Source organism: Trichechus manatus, unplaced genomic scaffold (genome assembly GCF_000243295.1).
Source record: "Trichechus manatus latirostris isolate Lorelei unplaced genomic scaffold, TriManLat1.0 scaffold00124, whole genome shotgun sequence".
NCBI classification, from domain to species: domain Eukaryota; kingdom Metazoa; phylum Chordata; class Mammalia; order Sirenia; family Trichechidae; genus Trichechus; species Trichechus manatus.
The window spans coordinates 3,688,926-3,709,210 of record NW_004444060.1 but is presented as its reverse complement, the minus strand read 5'-3'; the positions used below and the strand labels follow the sequence as shown (position 1 = coordinate 3,709,210).

The 20,285-nt window shown below is 34.8% G+C and overlaps 1 protein-coding gene across 2 annotated transcripts in view; it reads right to left on the bottom strand.

The window, feature by feature from the left end:
- Positions 1–269: 269 nt before the first annotated feature.
- The window catches only part of LOC101360869 (cadherin-10), a 136,246-nt gene continuing 116,230 nt past the window's right edge, over positions 270–20,285 (bottom strand). Inside the window, exons 7-11 of one of the 2 annotated variants that reach the window (XM_023738881.1) lie at positions 18,901–19,037; positions 11,552–11,673; positions 5,595–5,703; positions 4,641–4,892; positions 270–1,312 (exon numbers count right to left, since the gene is read on the bottom strand). In XM_023738881.1, the coding sequence (XP_023594649.1) occupies positions 828–1,312; positions 4,641–4,892; positions 5,595–5,703; positions 11,552–11,673; positions 18,901–19,037 (1,105 nt within the window). In that variant the 3' untranslated portion in view covers positions 270–827. Of the gene's footprint in view, positions 1,319–4,640; positions 4,893–5,594; positions 5,704–11,551; positions 11,674–18,900; positions 19,038–20,285 lie in introns of both variants that reach the window. The other variant, XM_004384605.1, reaches the window with a different exon arrangement.

Sequence of the window (20,285 nt, the reverse complement as noted above, 5' to 3'; positions counted from 1 at the left end):
TCTCCATGATTTAGAATGGACTGGTGAGCAACTGCTACTAGTTTACAAACAACTATTACTTTCAATATAAAAAGTTTTTCACATATCACAATATAACAAGAGTCATTAGACGAATAAATCTTATCTAAATTTTATTAATTTTGTAGAGCTCTCCCTACTAATTAGATTGACTCTGTGAGCTTACCTATATTCAACGTAATTTTGTATCAAGATACTTAGTTCATGGAGAAGCTCATTCTTTCTAGGAAAAAAAGAGCCTGGAGACAAAGTAGTTGTAAAAACTGGTTTATTTTTTAAAAATAAATACAAAAATATAAATATAAAACATTAGCAGAGAGAATTTGATGAAATGAAATTGCACAAACGTTTGTATACCAGGTTGCATATCACACCTACTAACAACACATGAACTTTTTTTTTTTTAATTTAATGTACAGAACAGGATATACTTTAAAATTTTCCTTTGCCTTTTAAAAGCTTCATTTGCAAGGGCAGGGCGTGTATCTAACAGAAGCGGCTTGTTTGTGAGGTTGCTTAAGGGAGAACTATCCTGTTCACGTTTCTGAAATTATCTTTTATTTACTAAGATGGACAACACTGAATTTCCATAGCTTTGGCTCTTGGAAGTGATTAAATAAAATGTCGTGTATATTCCATGAGACATCCTACAGGAGAGAATTAATGTAATTAATGAACAAATTAAAAAGGAAATGGGAAAAGAAATTGTGTTGCGTGGCAGGAAAATCATCCTGAAAGTCAAACATTGTGAAGTGGAGACGGTGTGGTCAAGTTACTTCCTCTTGTTTGAACAGAACTAGTATCCTAGGTTAAGAGTCTTTGTCGCTTTCTCCGCCACCGTACATTTCCGCCAGCTTATTAAACCGAGGGCCCCATTCTCGGAGGTAATCGTAGTTTTGGTCTCCTTCAGTAGTACCTGATTCTAATGAACTCAGAGATTCAGCTATTGAATCATTTCCTTCGTAGGCATAGGTTGCAAGTGAGTCATATGGAGGTGCGGTGGGATCAAGATCATGCTCCTTTAGCCTTTCATTAATGAAATCCCGGACATCCGTGTTATCTGGGGCTGTAGGAGTCCTCCGTGGTATAAGTAAAGTTTCCGGAATAATATCTCTCCGAAGCTTCTTTTCCTCAATAGCTGCAGGATTCCTCAGGGTGCCGATATCAAAGGCCTGGGTGTCTTCCTCTCCACCACCTTCATCATTATAGCTCACAATGTTGTCTCTGATATCTTCTTTCGACAAGATCAGAGGCTCTTTTTTCCGCTGTCTTTTCAGAGCTGCAAACAGTACTACTATAACTTGAAAGAAGAAAAGGAGAAAAATTAGCGGTCCAGTTAAAACGCCATGTAAATAACGAGTGGAAGCATTGTAAAGGGGTTGAAAGTATTTAGTTTTCCCATGAAAACTTAGAATTTAAAATTAATTTTGGATTTCCAACAATTTTTTTTTGGGGGGGGGCTGTTGAAGGGCTGGGAAGAGTTGTTTATGAAGAGTGTTTCTAATTTTTTTAAAGACTATGGGATAGTCCTTACATGCCATGAGTTATAATTTATTTACTTTTCTATAATCTGTTTAAAGATGGTTTCTGATTGTATAAGCACTCTTCATCCTTTGTATTAAATAGTGAAATAAGATGTTACATAAAATAGATACAAATTGAATTCAACTTCAAATGAGACAATTAAAAAGAGCAAAAATATACCCTCAATTTTCACATCCTGATACAGTATTAAAAAGCATAGTCTCTGTTAAATAGATCTGCTAAGAGATTTACATAGATTTTTCTTATTTTATTACAATAAGGCCTTAGTTACTAGAAAAACGACCAACTTATTCAGACATTACATTGCTTGAGAAGTTCATGAGATTTCCCTTGGAGATATATACCTTGTATGAGTACCTCTCCCCCAAAAAAAGTTAGGTCAGATTACTGTTAAAATTTCACTGAGTGAAATTTCTGCTCCCTTTAAAAGGGATGTCAAACCAAGGAATGAATTAATGGCCACTAGGCAGGTCACTCTGCTCAAGACAAGGGCAAGACTTTGGTACCACTCAGAATGGACATTTCCCACTTCCACAAGAAAGAAGTAATAATGATGATGATGACGTCAATAATTATAGTAATGGCAATAACATAAAAGATAGGAGAAGGTTAATATCAGATTCCCTCTGATTGCATTAGTTTCCCACCCTCATTCACCACCCCCAAACATTTTAGTCAAGTTCCTTTAAATGTGTGTGTGTGTGTGTGTGTGTTGTTGTGTGTCACTGAGACCATTTGACTCATAGTGACCCTACAGGACAGACTAGAACTGCCTTATAGGTTTTCCTAGGCTGCAATCTTTACAGAAGAAGATAGCCAGCTCTTTTCTCCCCAGGAGCCACTGGGTGGTTTCCAACTGCCCAGCTTTCAGTTAGCAGCTGATCGCTTAACCCTTGTGCCACCAGGGGGTTCTCTCTCTCTATATATACACATTCATATTATAGTACGGCTGGAGAGGATATACACTTTTTTTTTCAGGAAAAAAAGTGGAAATAAACTTTAGATTCCACTGGAAACCTGTATGCACAATAACTAATAGCAAAGTGTTAGCCACTCAGAAATTGTGTGATACTGGAAAATGTTTTGGGTATTTCTAACTTTTGTTTTCATTATTTGTAAAATGTAAATAATAATCCTACAAACCTCATACTTTTTTTGTGTGTGTGTGAAAATAAGAAAATCTCTTTTGGGGCAAAGTGCTAATTACAGAGTCTGACACACAGTAAACACTTAATAAAACCATACTACTATTAATATCAGAGCCCTGGTGGCACAGTGGTTAAGAGCTACGGTTGCTAACCAAAAGGTCAGCAGTTGGAATCCACAAGCCGTTCCTTGGAAACCCTATGGGGCAGTTCTACTCTGTCCTGTAGGATCTCTAAACATTATGAGTGCTATTAATATTACTCTCACTGGAGACCTCAATATTTAATACATATTTTAATGGAATGAGTTTGGCTATGTAATTTAAAATTTAAACCCAAAAGATAAATATCTATATTATTAGCATTTACAAGTATAGTCAATTACTGTAAAGCACATTTATTTACTTCCTTCAATACATTTATTATATTAACGGCAAGTTGAATTATAAAAATAAATTTTTTGTTAGTTTTCACATATTCTATTAAATACAATGAAGTTTATTATTTTTTACATCACGAACAATTCTTGTTCTGCCTAATATTCCATATTAATAGACTACATAATGTATATTTTAAAATGTACCACATTCTCATTTCCTGAACTACATTAAAAAATCAAATCTAGAAGTGATCGTTTCATACTTTAATGGTTTATCTGCATGAGTAATATGAGTAACTTATCCTCTAGTTATTTAACTGCAGAGGTAGAGAGTATATATGTTATGTTAAAAGTAGAAAAATGGAAATGTTTCTTCTATAGATGAATTAGATATAACCAAACTAAACATAGAGTAATAGAGCCTTTTTTAAGCCATATTTTATTGGTGCAAGCCCTAACTTCATGTAAAACCTGGTTCTCTTCTAATAACCATGGAAAATATTGCTACAATTTATTATTGCCAGCATTATTTTCAAATTTGAGATGATGGTGAAAACATTTTATATATCATTATTTTGTAAGTATGAAAAGTTGGCAATAATTGAGTACAGGTATGCTGGCAGGTAGAAATGATGGTGGCATAGTGGTTAAGAGCTACAGCTGTTAACCAAAAGATTGACAGTTCGAATCCACCAGGCGCTCCTTGGAAACTCTACCAGACAGTTCTACCCTTTCCTATAGGGTCACTATGAATCGGAATTGACTCCATGGCAACAGATTTGGTTTTTTTTTGTTTTATGCTGGCAGGTAGTCCTTCTATACAAAGGCAAGTTTTTTAATCATCATTCTAACAAAAATTATTAACTGCTTTTTTCTTTTTTTTTTTCTCAGCCTTTTGAGATCTGCTCATGTTGTCCAACCTTAAATCTTGACTGTTGACACCTTACTGTACTCCACCAACTTCTCTAGCTCCTACACTAACTACTCTTGAACAGGAGTTTGGCAGATGATCCAGAAAGAGGCAATGGCACAGAATCTGTGATTCCCCCTCTCAGGAGACAAACCTTGTGCCCACTATGAAAGAATTGGGGAACTATTGCTTCTCTTCCTTCGTTGTTCTGTGACCTATGCTGCTGAGAATGTTCAATTCCATCAGAACTTCAGTATGGCTAGCAAGAATTGCAGTCATCTGTCTCTAAACTTCCTCTAATCCCACAAAAGACCATAGGTCCTTTTATTTATTTAATATGCTTTAGTAAAAGATAAATATTTGTTTGTTTTTAATGTATTTATTCACATTTGAATGAGTTCCAGGTCCCTCTAGGTAAAAATCCCACCATTACCACTACTACTTCAAAAAACTCTCTATCTATGTTCATAAATTGTGCTAGGATAAAATATTTTAATACGTTTTTCCGTAGTTATTTTAAAGCCTTAAAGCTTGGGACTATTTTAGAGAGAGTTATTTTAATAGCAAATTTTCTAATTAAAAACACACTAAGGTAGGCAGCCTAGAAAAATCGCCACGTTTTCTTTCCAGTTTCATTGCCTACCCAGCAGTATAATGATGCAGAGGAGAATGGCGATCAAGGCCCCCGTGCTGAGGCCCGCTGGGAGGAGCAGGGCTTCCGCGTTGCAGGACTGCATGTTGCCTTGGCCGTCGCAGGCACACACTCGGATAGTCAGCGTGCCCGTGCTGCTCTGAATTGGGTAATCGTTGTCTGATATCACCACGGGCAGGAGATAAGTATTAATTTCGTGCCTATTGAATCCATTTTTTCTGGTTAAAATTCTGGCAGTATTATCTAAAATAAATTTTAAAATATTACAAATGGTTTGAGATGGAAAATTTGTTGCATCTGGATAATCAGTTTGGGAATGTAAAATAAAAAAAGTATATTTATATAAAATTGATATACATTTTCCTAACATAGAGAATATAAAAATGATCGATTGAGGAATCAAAGACCATAGATTGCTTCCTTCTTAGTTTTTCTAACAAATCTGATAACACTTTCAAAATGGTGAATTTTGATGAACGAATCATTTATCAAAGCTATAGAGATAATAAAATTTTCAGTTTTCAAAAAAATCAATATTTTGCACACCAAGAAAAACACATCATATTAGAATGTTGTTTTTTTATTTTCTTTAAAAAAATATGCATGCATATGCACGAACACCCTCTCACACACATAAAGCCAATAACCCTGAAGAAAAATATAATTGGAGGAATTTTAAATATTGTTGCATTCTTAAAATCCATAAAGCAGACAAAAATCTTTGCATCCCAATACCTAAGCAACAGTTAGCAAGCTACTTAATTATTCTAAACATTGTTTCCAGTCATTAAAATGAATGTAATACTACATTACTCAAAGGGTTGGTTTAACATTTGAGATGACTTATGTAATGTACCTAATAGAGTCCCAAGAAGAAGTACTTCTGAGGACATTTACTGTTAAAATGTCACCTTAGAATCATAAGGAACCAGTTTTAAAGTTTACCTTCATTATCCTGTACTGTAAAGTTTGGATTGACAGCAGCTAAACTGAAGAAAAATTTCTGTCCACCTAAAGGGTCATCTTTGTCTACTGCACTTATAGTCTGTATTAGCTGCAGAAAAGACAAAATATATATATTCATAAAACTTCCATGGGTATAATCTGCTTGGTAATATGTAATTTTTTAGCACCCTTATTTTGCATTAAAAAAAACAAAAAAACAAAGGCATTGGATTGTGTTCCTTCTGCATGTACCTTTATTTGAGTTATTTCATAATTTTTACTATTATTTTTATTTTAACAGATTCAATCTCTCTCATTCTCTCCCCTGGGTATTACTCTTTCCTTCAAAATTGTTAGTATCATATTCTTTAAGATTTTATTAATTTATATGTAGCATTTGAAGGAGTAAGTTTATAAGAATATGTTGCAGAAAAAAATAAATAGCAAGTGAAATAACATATCAATAAAGATAATAGACCAATAAAAATTCTTAAGTTTATATATGTCTTTAAAAATAATATGTTAATACTCTCATAGAGACAAATAAAATGATAGAAAACTAAAAGTAGAGTTAATGGTCTTTTTTTTAATATACAAAATGCAATTTCCCAAAATAAAAATATATTGGCAACTATTATTAAAAACTTAAATTCCAGTTCATTATAATAGACCAAAATAGTACATTTCCGAAAACAATGTGACCACATCTTTGCATACATACATAAGGAATTATATAAGTTTAAATAAAAATTCTCAATTAAAATGTTTCATTTTAATCAAAGATTATAAAATTATCAACTTCAAAGTCCAGGTTAAATGTATACTTTCATAAAATGTAATAAAGGAAATTAGCCAAACTCATATTAACTATATGAACAAAATAGAATCACATGTTGCAGAATCTACATCATATTGCAACATACTTTCATAAACCAAAGACTTCTTTCATAAACCAAACTTTTCATAAACCAAAGACTTCTTCATTGCAAATGAAAACACTTACCCCCTTTACAAGATAGGTTTTCTTCTCTGAAACAACTTGGCTTTTAGAGTCCAATTTCATATTCAGAACTTACCTCTCAATTCAGTCTTCCTTTCCATCTCCAGCCATGCATTCAAAACAATGCCACTCTTCTTTTGGTAAATACACCACAAAGAGTTGCGATAGATTAAGAAATTGACAACCAGAAGAAGATAAAACCATTTCCCTTGGTTTTCTATGTACCACCACCACCAGTTGCTGCTGAATTAATTCCAACTCATGGTCACCCCCAAGTGTGTCAGAGTAGAACTATACTCCACAGAGTTTTCAGTGGCTGAGTTTTTGGAAGTAGATAGCTAGGCCTTTCTTTGGAGGCAACTCTGTGTGGGCTTGAACTGCCTATACCTTTCAACCTTTAGCAGCTCAGTGCATTAACATTTTGAACCACCCAGGGACTGCTATTCTACTGGAGCCAAATTCATTTTGATGGCTTTCTAATAAAATATGCTGCCACAATTAGGAAAAAAAAAATACTGATGGTGCCCATTTTTCATTTTGAGCATATGGACAACAAACGCAGATGAGTCATTATATTTTATCTCCTAAGCAGTTATGTAATTGTTTAGTTTTACTGGGTCACCATGAGTCAGAAACTACTGGAGGGCAACGAACAACGACAGTAACAACATTCTAAAAGAAGCTTAAGGCAACATGAGGTTATCCTATGATAATGTGGTGTGGGATGGATAATGTATTTTAATACAGCTAAAGTTAGAAAACTGGTCATTTAGCTTAAATATGTATTATCTTTTTCATCTGGAGGTCTTGGAGTTTCTTTTAATGAAAAAAAGAATCCCTTTGTTCTGGTAAAAAAGCACCTCTTTGTTGTTATATTGGGGAAGTAGCTAAATGTTGTTTTGTGGAAAATATGTAATTAGTAGTTCTAGTTTTGATAATGTTGAATTTTACCTGAACCATGTGATTCTTGAAAACATTAACGGTTAAAGAAATCTTTCCACCCTTTGTGTTCAGGAAAAGAGCTTACCACAAATAAACAAAATTTTGGTTGCTTTCTCTTTTCCCCAAGTCCTTGAAATTTGCTCTACTCACAACCTGAACCACTTTCTTGTTATGTGCTGTCGAACTGATTCCAACTCATAGCAGCCCTACCTAGGACAGAATAGAACGGCCTCATAGAGTTTCCTAAGCTGAGATCTTTACAGGAGCAGATTGCTGGGTCTTTTCTCCTGCAGAGTGGCTTCAAACCACCAACCTTTCAGTTAACAACTGAGCACTTAAACACTGTGCCACCAGGGCTCCTTGAACCAACATTCTACCCCTCTTTAAGGACCCTTCCTCTCTAAAGTGCTAAAAAGCAAAGATGTCACTTTGTGGACTAAGATGCACCTGGCTCATGTCATGGTATTTTCAATCACCTCATATACATAGGAAAGCTGGACAATGAATAAGAAAGACTGAAGAAGAATTGATGCCTTTGAATTATGGTGTTGGCAAAGCATATTGAATATACCATGGACTGCCAGAAGAATGAACAAATCTGTCTTGGAAGAAGTAGCCAGAATGCCCCCTAGAAGTAAGGATGGTGAGACTTGTCTCACATACTTTGGGAATGTTATCAGGAGATACCAGTCCCTAGAGAAGGACTTCGTGCTTGGTAAAGCAAAGGGTCAATGAAAAAGAGGAATGAGATGGATTGACACAGTGGCTGCGACAATGGACTCAGACCTATCAATGATTGTGAGGATGGCGCAGGACCAGGCAGTGTTTCATTCTGTTGTACATAGGGTCACTATGAGTCAGAACTAACTCGATGGCACCTAACAACAACAACCTGGAGAATAGGGAGCCACAGTGTAAAACATTCTGATTCACTATCTGATGATATCACCCTTTCATACTATTTCCTTACACCTGGGTTTTTTCTAGCCTTGTTTACTCTCAGACTCCATAAAAGAAAATACTGTTTCCCTAACTCCTTGAGACACTGGCTGATCTTAGGTAAACAAACAAACAAACAAACAAAAACAGTTGCCGTGGAATCGATTCCAACTCATAGCGACCCTATAGGACAGACTAGAACTGTCCCCTAGGGTTTCCAAGGAGCTGCTGATGGATTGAAACTACAGACCTTCTGGTTAGCAGACAAGATCTTAACCACTATACCACCAGGGCTCCACACGATCTTATGGTAAGAATGTTCTATTACAAAAGGAGACCCTGGGTGGTTCAAAAAGTTAACATGCATGACTACTGACCACTAACAAAAAGTTTGGGGATTTGAGTCACCCAGAGGTGCCTCAGAAGAAAGGATTGGCGATGTACTTCCAAAAAATATCAGCCGCTGGAAACCCTATGGAGCACAGTTCTACTCTGACACACCTGGGGTTGCCATGAGTTTGGGTTGACTGGACAGAAATTGGTTTCATACTGTAATAAAACCTTTCCTCCTTAACTTTCTGAATAAAGCCTCTCCCTATTAAAGTTTGGATTTTTTTGGCCAGTTAGGTAAGGGGCTTAGATGGGTTAATATAAACAGTACCCAAGGAATCTCCTGTGAGATTACAGATTGAAATGCTATTGCCTTCCTATGAAGATTAAAAGCTATTAAAACATATTTTATTGGCTGAGGGAGTGCGGCAATGGAAGAAGAAAACAACCATCCCTCATTTCTCCCTCTCTTCTCTACTTTCCAAAGGTCCCCTTATTGTCTCTGAGATGGGAAAACAGGGAGTCAAGTAGCTCAGGTCAGGTACAAGAGGGAGCTCTCAACACTACATCATTTATAATTAAATCTTACCAAGGGGGAGGTCTTCTACCCTTAGATCAGGAAATAGGCAACAACAGGGAATGAAAAGGAGGGGATGGACAATTAGTTTTATTTCTGTCTTATCGTTTTTTCCACACACCAAATTGAGTGGAATTCTTTTCCATGTTGTTGTTCTAAGTGCTATTCTTAAAAAGCATTTAATTCAGAGGAGTGTTAGGTGGAATGAAATCCTCTCTAAATAACTGAAGCACGCCCAGAAGTCCTTCTAACTTGCTCCTACTTCCCTAGGATGAGAGGAGACAGACTTAACAAACGAATTTCAATGACGGCTCAGCAAAGAAGGACTTCATCAAATAACCACTTTTATGTTGCCCTCTAGGATGTTATGATCTAGAATGCCGTTACTGATTATGTAGGAGTTTACTTTGAGCAAAGGCATCTTTCAACGTATGAGGCCAAAAGGACATCTAACAAAATGGTCTTATTAAAAATATAACTAGGAAGAAGCCCTGGTAGGGCAATGTTTAAGTGTTTCACTTTTAATCAAAAGGTCAGTGGTTTGAACTACCAGCAGGAGAAAGATATGGCAGTCTGCTTCAGGAAAGATTATAGTCTTGGAAACTCTAAGGAGCAGTTTTACTCTGCCCTATAGGGTTACTATGAGTTGGAATCGACTCCAAGGATTTGGTTTTGGATTTTTAGCATGGGAAGCTATTGCTCATGCAATCAATTAGGCAAAAATTATTGGTCATGTTTTTTCCTATGAACTTGTCAGAATAGGCTACTGCACTTTTTGCACTTTTATTAAAGTGATCTTTTATTTGACTTTTTCTTTCAAAATGCCAGCTCTTTTGTAAAAGTTCCAAAATTATAGAGAAGTTACTCAGCTGGGTATAGTTTCAAAAAAAAAAAAAGCGTAAGGAAATAAACACAATCCCTTATTTTGTATATTTTAAATATATTTGTAAATCAATATTTCTAATGATTCAAATGTTCTGAAAAGATATCTCTTGAAAATCAAATAGAATAACCATAGAGGGAACAATGTATGCCAGATTAGCAAAGTGGATAATTTATCTCTTAGAGAAAAGGTTTCAACTTATATCATGCTGAGCCTGTCAAACAGAGGGCTATTTGGAATGGTATTTTTAGGGCAAGCACTGTTTCATTAAGAAGTTAGTTGGAAACAGCTAAGTCATTTAAATAAGCCAAATTAAACATTTCTACAGCATTTTCAAGTTAAAAAAAAAGAATCCAGTTGAAGCATTTTACCATTTCAAACAATAGACAGGTTAATCAATTCCTTTTAGAATCTTCAGAAGGATAAATTTGAGTTATTCTACAATGTAATTTACATAAAAATGTAACAATGGCATTGATGTTTATAAACAGCATCAAATGATGTCAAAATACAATGCAATTTTTCGATGGCTCTTCTTTCTTTAATAAAACACAATTGATTCCCAATTATTTTTTATAACATGCAGCTTCCTTCCGTGAAGATAGCACTCAAACCAATTAAGAGCATTTCTTTCAGCCATATACACTCAAGCTTTTCAAAACAACAAAATGAAGCCACTGAAGAAAAGACTTAAGGAGTTATAAACAAAGCTGATGTAGGAAGAACATTTTAAAGGACAATAACTATGTCATTAAGTACTTTCTGTGTTGCTGTAATGATGAAATGCAATGCATAAATCTAAGCAGCGAATCTTGGAATCTTGTCTTGGCTTTGAGGTCATATTTGCATACACTGGAGTATTGATTAAACATTTTGCTGATTCTGTCAATTTGTCTCTATGTTTCCCCCAGCTTTCATTTCCCATCTCCTAGCAGTTACCAATATTTAACTAATGATACGGCAAATTTTTGCTTGTTTGTTTTTGTGCTTGAAAGTTTAAAAAGTTAAAAGCATGCCTTCTTATACCTTAACTTTTGTGGCAACAATAAAACTTTAATTTGGGCATTGGAATTTTACAAAGGAAATATGAAACCAAACCTGTTAAACTGTTATTTTAAGTATTTTAAACTCCCAAAAACATAACTCACTTTTTTTTTTATTATATTGCTGGGACTATATATGAATGCTTCTATCTCTGTTTGTTCATTTCTTTGGCGAATGGGAAGAGAAAATATTTAACATGCAAGTTAAAATCTTCTCACGCTTTCAATCTTACAAGTGCTCACCTGTCCTGGTCTGGCATTTTCACATACAAAAGTGTCATAGAACACAGCAAACTGTGGGGCATTGTCATTGACATCCAAAATTCTCACAAAAACTGCCACCCGAGTCACCTCTTTGGGATTGTCTAGAAAAGGGAAAGAAAATTTTGTTTAGGAAAAATCATTTGTGCACCTGATTTAACTTGTATAGGCATCTTGTGGATATTAAGTGCTCACTTTCAAGTAAGTAGGGTGTTCATTCTACCAACATAATGAGTGAATGCAATAAGGAAAATTACTATAGAGCCTAATTAAGTAGTCATGAATTCCATTATTATTTGACTGATGAGTACTACTATTATTTTGGAAACTCTTTTTGAAAGCACAATCCAGTGTAATTGAGTTCATATTGTATTTGTGTCCTCATGGTCCAAAGGTATAAAATAAGAACTAATATTTATTAAATCATTTTTATAAATTCTTATCTTATTAAATCCTTACATGTTTTTTGAATGAAGAAGTAGAATTTCAAATAAATTAGTAACTTGCTCAAGGTCATTAGCTTCTGAATGGTAGCTGTCCTCTGACTATTTTTATCACTAACAGTATGCCAGGTGTTACCCTCCAATTTCCTCTTAGAAATTTTCATATATGGCTACTAATTTTTAAAATTGACTATAAAATTTGCAAAGACATATAATGGTTCAAATACGTTATTAATATAGTCACTAAAAAAAAAAAAAACTAACCAAACCCATGGCCTTCAAGTTGATTCTGACTCATAGCCACCCTATAGGACAGAGTAGAACTGCCCCATAGAGTTTCCAAGGAGTGGCTGGTGGATTCAAACTGTTGACCTTTTGATTAGCAGCCTGAGCTTTTAACCACTGCACCACCTGGGCTCCAATATAGCCACTACTGTGGCCATTTCAACAATCTAGGCTTGATTTTGCATAACAACTTATTGTCCCCAAATTAGCTCAATAGCAACGAATAGAATATTAATCATGGTTTTTTGCTACAAATGTTAAAATCAAGAGCACGAAAATTTTCACAGAAGAAGATGAATTTTAAGAACCACTTTGATTTTCAAATGGAATTTAAAAATATGAATGTCTCATTATTTGGCTTAGCTTTGGGTAACAACCTCTTATTAATCATAATTGCATTATCTCCATTATTGAGCTTTCCAGGCATTTCTCATATTTGAGAGTGTTTTGTTAAAGTCAGGTTATATTCTTCAGCCTCCATAATATTAATAGCTCAGTCTTTGTATATAGTCAAACTTTTGTGTGGACTTTGGCAAAGTCAAGCTGAACAGCAATAAAAAAGGAGATAGGAGGTAATTAGCTAAAAACAAATCAAAAGAAATCAAACAAAGAAACCAAAAAAACACAGCAGATGAGCTGAGAGCCTGTAGCAATATTATTAAATGGCCTCTACCAACGTGAGCTGTGGGACATAAAACTTACTCTTGTGAAGTTTATCTTATTATTTTTAGTCTAAATATTTTTCAGATACAAAGATAAAATTATTGTCATGTACTAGTAGGGAGTATATGACTAGTAGAAGTAATTTGTTTTGTCTTTTTCTCTCCATGTAATTACAATGCTACTAAAATGATGAAATAAGCACTTTTTAAAAAATAATGCATAATAACTGGTTACTCAGTGGGAACATTAACAAGGCTGAAGTAGTTTAAAGGAAGGCAGACAGAATTCTAAATCCATTTGAAGTGTATTTATCTTTCCTACCCCATTCAAGAGAAAATTTTAAAAATATGTCCTCTTCAGCATTCTTCTTAAGTCTTAATCCAGGTCTTCTTAACCCATATGCATTCAGTTCTCAGGTTCTAATTTCATATTTGCTAATATATTAATGCATATTGTTCACTTCTTAATATGTCAGGGTGGTGAAGAGTTCAGGTCCTGGAGTTAGACAGAACAGAACTGCTTTGAATCCTTGATTCACCACTCATTCATTGTGTGATTTTGGCCAATTTATTCCACCTTTCTAATGCCTCAGTTTACTCAATAGTAATATGGATGAAATAGAACTTCCAGTATCATAGAATTTTTGTAAGTGTAGGTGAGTTAATACATGAACAGTTCTTATCACAACGTCCGTTTGATAGAAAACACTCAATGTGTATTGGCTATTATTATGAACAGGACCCCTGGTGGCATAGCAGTTAAGCAGCTTGGCTGCTAGCCAAAGGTCGGACATTTGAACCCACTAGCCACTCTGTGGGAGAAAGATGTGGCAGTCTGCTTCCGGAAAGATTTACAGCCTTGGAAACCCTATGGAGGCAGTTCTACTCTGTCCTACAGTGTCGCTATGATTTGGAATCAACTAGACAATGGCAACTTATTTTTTTTTTTTTAATATGAACATTGTCTTTCTTATCACTATCTTATCTTCTTTTCCTTAAATCACTGAGGAGTTTATGCTCCCTTTCAGCACACAAAACATTCACAATAGACACTTATTAAATAGCTTTCCTATAGTTCATGTAGGTAGAATAAGAGGGTTGCATTTGGAAGAAGTGGAGAGAGGAGAAAAGAAAGGGAAAATGCTTTACTCCTATTTTCCTCCCTCCTCTATCTGTAGATCATTTGATACTAGCCACAGGCATAGTGCTCACTACAAATGAAGTCTCACAATGGAAGGAGGTAGCAAACTGCTTTTTGCGTAATTTCTAGGATGTGCTCCTTAATCTTCTCATATAGTTATTGGACTTAAGCTAAATATTTTCTTTCAATATAAAATCTTGAAGTAATAATAACTCTTCTGTTGGCAGAAATTTACTTTCTAACTATGCCACAGAAGCCATGAGACACAGAGAAGTTTCATATCTAAAAAACTGCATTGTCAGCCCCTTCCCTAACACAATATGGGGATACTCCAGCCTTTTACAAAGATCTCAGGGCTCTTCAGATTAAAAGCTAAATCCACAGGGATAAGAATGCTTTGCAAAACATCAGGCCTGGAGTCACTTTTTCAAAAAACTGCTTACACTAATCTTTTTGCTGGCAGATGGTGCTGTGCAGCTTATGTATAAATAAAAGTATAAAGCATTAGAAAGAAGTATCCTACTGAGTAGTAACTGGCATATCTTTACAACTTGAAACTCCCTCAGAGTCAACCAGGGAAACTCTACTGTCGCCAGAATGCATCAGGAGTAGGTATCTTAAGTGTATGGTCTAAGGTGGAAATATGCCTATGCATCCACAGGCTTTGCCATACTTCGAAAAAGAGAAAACTTAAATAATTACTTATAAACGTCAGGCTTTAGAAAGGTGTAGTTTCTCTACCTGCCGAGGACAAGAATTTCCACTAATAAGAAATTAGATCTAGATATTGGTGTCCTTCAATCATAAACTTTGTTCTATTATCCTGAAAATTTTTTGCAATGATAAGAATTTAATTTTCAGAAATGTGTTTAGAGGAGCTCTTTGGTGTCTACAACAAATATGTTATATTACCCAAATGTACTAAGTCACTGATCATGACCTTAATTTTAGATTTTTATTCTTCTGCATAGCATTTAAAAATACTTTTTAAAGAAGAAAAAGAGAAGTTATTCTAGGTATAATGCACTAAATAATTACCTGGATTAGTACTTGCCATAAGATGTGATAAATTGCTGTAGAATGTAGAATTAAACTGTTAAAGGCAAGGCCTGGAAACACATTCTTAAGAAGTACGTTTATACATTGTTCTGTCCTGCTCAGGGCTTGGTGTACCATAAAACCGATGTTTAAAATCTAGTAAAAGCAATTCCCTACATTCTGTTTTCCTCTAATCCTCATTCAGTTCAATACCCAGAACAGCATAATGGGACCCTTACAGCTTGTGGTTTGGCATGTAGGTATTTCTGGCTGTTACTTAATGGACTGATTTCCTTTAAGGGTAAAAAAATATGTTTAGTTCTTAAAAAGAAGAAAGTAATTGGCCTATCTGTTAAAAGAGTCCTCATTACTTCAGCTAGCTTTAGAAGTTCTTCAAAGTTTCTGAAACGGAAACTGCAATTCCTAGCTTATTTGGGTTGAACAAATGTCTTGAATCAAGCAGAGAGCACAAACAATCCTAATTCTGGAATGGCCAGATTGGATCGTATTGCCCAGATATGCCCACAGTGCCCAACTAACTTTGGTGATATGGAGACAGGCATAGAAATAAAAACTTACTTTAAGAGGAAAACTCAAAAATCTTCAATTAGCCTTAAAAAGCACAATCATTAACATCTGACCACAGAGAATTTGATTGATTGAATTGTGTGGTTAATCTGTGTTTCAGATAGCGGAAGACTCGATCTGTTACCTCATCTTGTAGCTTTAGATTCATTGCTGATATTCCTAGTCCATTTTCATCCTTCTGAGACACTTGGTGATTCAGCCCCAATGTTCAGTCTTTCAAATCCTGAAATTGTCACTTTCAATAACTTGACCTTGATATATTTTTGTCAAAATATAGTTTTTCAGATACGGACTTCATGGACTTAGTTTTTCACCCTGATTGATCCTTAGTTAATGCTTCTTTTTAAAACAGCTCAAGAGTTTCCCTAATCCATGCACATCATAGTGTATGAACCAGAAACCATGCCGCCACTACTGTATTCCTAGATGGAGTATATGTTTATGCTCACCATTTTCACAAGTTTGATTGTTGGATATGTGGTGCCCTCCCAACCTCAAGCCAGTATGCCCTTCCCTACAGGAATCTGATTGGGTTGCTCTTGATCTATGGATACAAGAACAATGAAAACATAGTTCATTACTACAGGAAATCACTTTTACTAGATTTTCCATTGATGAATGTCCTCTTTTTGGATCTGAACAAAACCTGGGCCATAACTTAACCTTTAGTCTTAGCGCAACCTGTACTTTACTAAATAAAATCATCCAAGAAGGGCTAGCTAAAGAATCTTCTAAACCCACAAACAGTACTCTTTGTATTGTAGGCCCATATCAACAACTGTAGAATGGATTTATCTGGTTAACTCCCCAAGCAGGGAGGCTAAATCAGGTTGCTTCCCTTTGCTGGGAACAATCTAACCATACACATATGAATAACTTCGCCATCTCCAGACATATGGAGTGGTTCCAATGTCTGAATGTGCATCAGTTGTAACCTTACAAGCTACTGATTGGTTCACCACTGACTGGCTAAGACACTCAGGTATCTACTCGGTAGCCCCTAATGGCAAATTTTGGGTATATGGGTCCAAAGTTTTGCTCTGGCTTCCACCAGCCTGGATTGGAAGACACACTCTGGACCTAAGCTGGACTCAAGGATGTATTTTAACTAACTCACTTTACCAGCCAATGCACTTATATTAAGAGTGCAATGGTCTCGATTGGTATTTCATTGGCTTGATCATTTTAGTAGTGTATTTGCACCTCAGATAGGACTTGAAGATGTTATGGCACATGAAGAAATACTAACCAAATATATACAAAGCACCCTAAATGACAGTGCTCATGGGCTTCAAAGGATCATTAGTGAAATGGTAATGATGAGAAAAGTAGTACTTCAAAATAGAATGCCCCTTGACATTCTCACTGCAGTCCAAGGAGGTACCTGTGCCATAATAATTCTGTCTATAGTCCTGAAAATAGTGCTAATATTATACTCTATGTTAATCATATGCAACATGTAATATCTCACCGTAATGATCCTGTTCCTTCCCTAACTAATATTATAAGCAATTGGTTTTCCTCTTGGGGTGAATGGTGAAAGATATTGCTACTTTTATTTGGAATCTTTATATTCCTTAACGTTTTCACTATTGTAATTACAAAATGCTGTTTTGCTTTAGTTCAATGCATTTTATCCATGAAATGCTGTACTTTAAACCATTTGATACTTCACATAAAAACATGTTGGTTTCACGGGCTTCTACTAATGATCATCTTGTTTCATCAACTCCATTTTGTCTCCCTGGGTATGTTTCATCTTGACCTCTATTATTCTGTTCTGACTGAGAAATATTCCTTGAATGTAGCCTCGTCCATTAAAATTTCCCCCATAAAACCTACTCACCCTGAAGATGAGCTCTATTAGCTCGGCAAGGTGAAGAAAACAAGTTTATTAACCAAAGCTCCTCAAGAAAAGAGACAAAGACCTTGCAGAAGAAAGGCTACTCCCTTGTGGGTGATCAGCATCTCCTAAAGGAGGCTTGATCAAAAAGGTGAAATGTAAAACCGAAAAGTTTCAAACTGGAGGCAAATGTATCAGACGTAAGAATGATGGGACCAACATGCATTCCCAGGAAGCAAAAGTTCAGGATGCAAACCATTTGTTTATGGGAAGGATGCATGAAGATGTAAACAATCTGTTCCCAGGGAAAATGTGTTCATGACTCCCATGATGTATAACTAAACTGTCTGGCGCTGCTCACCTAGGTGGCAACTCACTCCCTCCTAGCCAAGTGGCTGACCTTTCATTTCAAAGGACTTCCATAGGAAGTTGATCTTGTCTATAATCAATCATTAACCCACTAGATTTCCTTGGTTCTCTATGTATATAGACCTCTCTCTCTACTTGAACTGCAAAGTGCTTTGCATTTTTACTTACTGCTACTCAGCTTGAACTATATTATTTCTCAATAAAACTCTTCTTCTTTCACCTCTAATAGAGTATGGGATTTTCTTCTTTGATATTTCAATCTTGTTTCTCTCAATTTCTAATTGGGTAAAATTTGTAAATGAAGCATAGAATTAAATATTGTGTTTAGAAATGGAATGAATGGAGTCAAATCCCAGTTTTACTACTTCTGGCTTTGTGACTTTGAGCAAGTTACTAAAATTCCCTAAGCCTTAGTTCCTTCTTTGTTAAATGATGTTAATAAAAAAAAAAATTAATAGCAGAATAAAATACATTTAAAATTATTAGAATTATAAATGGCACAAAGTTCTCATTGTTAGCTATTATTATTACCAATATGTGCCATCATTTCCTCATCTGTAAAAGGAATGTAATGATATATACCCACATATTTGTTGTTAAGATTAAATGATATACACCGAACACAGCATAGAATCTTAACAGTGTCCATGTAACAAATTTTAACTTTCTACTTTCTTTTGTATTAATTTTATTTTTCCCAAATTAGAATATCTTTAGCTCTCTAATTTCAGATCATTTTTATTAGCTAATATTAAATGTAGAACTATGGATACCTATGCCTATCCATATATATATATGATATATAGATATAGAAAATATTAGGAAAAATAGATATAGAGAAGACTTTTAGGAACTTGGATTAAAATTACAATTTATATGTTCAATGAGAATAAGTTATTTTTAATATAAAACAAAACCTATAAATGTATATAAACACGTTGTATACATAAAAATAATCTTACTGATTTCAGCAGCTATAACAGTAAGATTGTGCCATTGAGAGAGTTCACGGTCGAGTGGCTTTGATGTATAAAGGGATCCATTTCCAGAATGTATGTTAAAGATCCTGTCAAGGTCAGTATGGCGATCCAAGGAAAATCTGTATATAGAGGGCAAAAAAAAAAACAAAAAACGCAGGGCAGATTTATTGATGGTTTGCAGAAGATAATAGCAAAATGCAAAAAAAAAAAAACCCAAAAAACATGTATTACTAATAATTCCAGGAAAGAATATAGTATTGATGTAGGATATAAACTGTTTCATCCATTTATCTTTCTTTCACACACACACACTCACACACAAACAGACACACCTTCCAAAGTATGAGTTGGCATTTCATTTTGCATTCAATTGGTGGAATTCTGAATGTTTGTGTTATTTAAATCATTGTCTACCGCTTTTTTAAATTAAATTGAATTGAATCAATTGAATTGAATTGCCAATTCCATTTTATGTCTGTTTTTTCTTATTTATTTCTTATTGTTCGATTTAAAAAAAGTAATGATGAAATTTAAAAGATGTGACATTATACTAAAGATACAGAGTGATAGTGGCTGTTGTTTTCGATTCCTGAAATAGTTTTCCAATTCTCTATAGACAAATTCTGTGTTAACTTTCATTTCTCAAAAATCATTTCCGGAACACACATTATAAATAAATATCTTTGATTATTGAATTAATATTCACAATAAAATACATTAACAATTTTAACATGTCCAGTATTATCCATCCCATAAATGTATGCCATTAGTAAAGATACTTTGTTTCTTTGATACTTTATTTGTTTTTACCCACATTGTCTATCAAAAGAGTAACATCCAAGAATAATTATTTATATTTTTTACATTAAGTTAGAATAAAGTCAATATATTCAACAGGCTTCATAGAGTACACTCTGTCATTAATATGGAATGAAATCATTAATTCTATCACATATAGTATATGTGAATAAAGTATCTCCTACTATTTCTTCGATTTGTATCCTGACTTAAATATTTTACTTTTTTTGGTTTTAAAATTTAACACACATATTTGACATATAATAAACATTGATCTATATTTTGATCTATATGTCAAAAATCCATTCCTTGACCTTTCCTTGTACAAGTTGTGCTAGTTTCTCCTGTATTGTGTACTGTCTCACCCTTCACCCAAGATAGCACTTATCTATTGTCTATTTAGTATTCCCCCACCCCCACCCCACCCATAGACACATCCAAACTCCCTGAGGGACTGAACTGCTGGGCGGAAGTCTCTGGGGACCATGGTCTCGGGGAACATCTAGCTCAATTGGCATGACACAGCTTATAAAGACAATGCTCTACATTCTACCGTGGTGAGTAGTGTC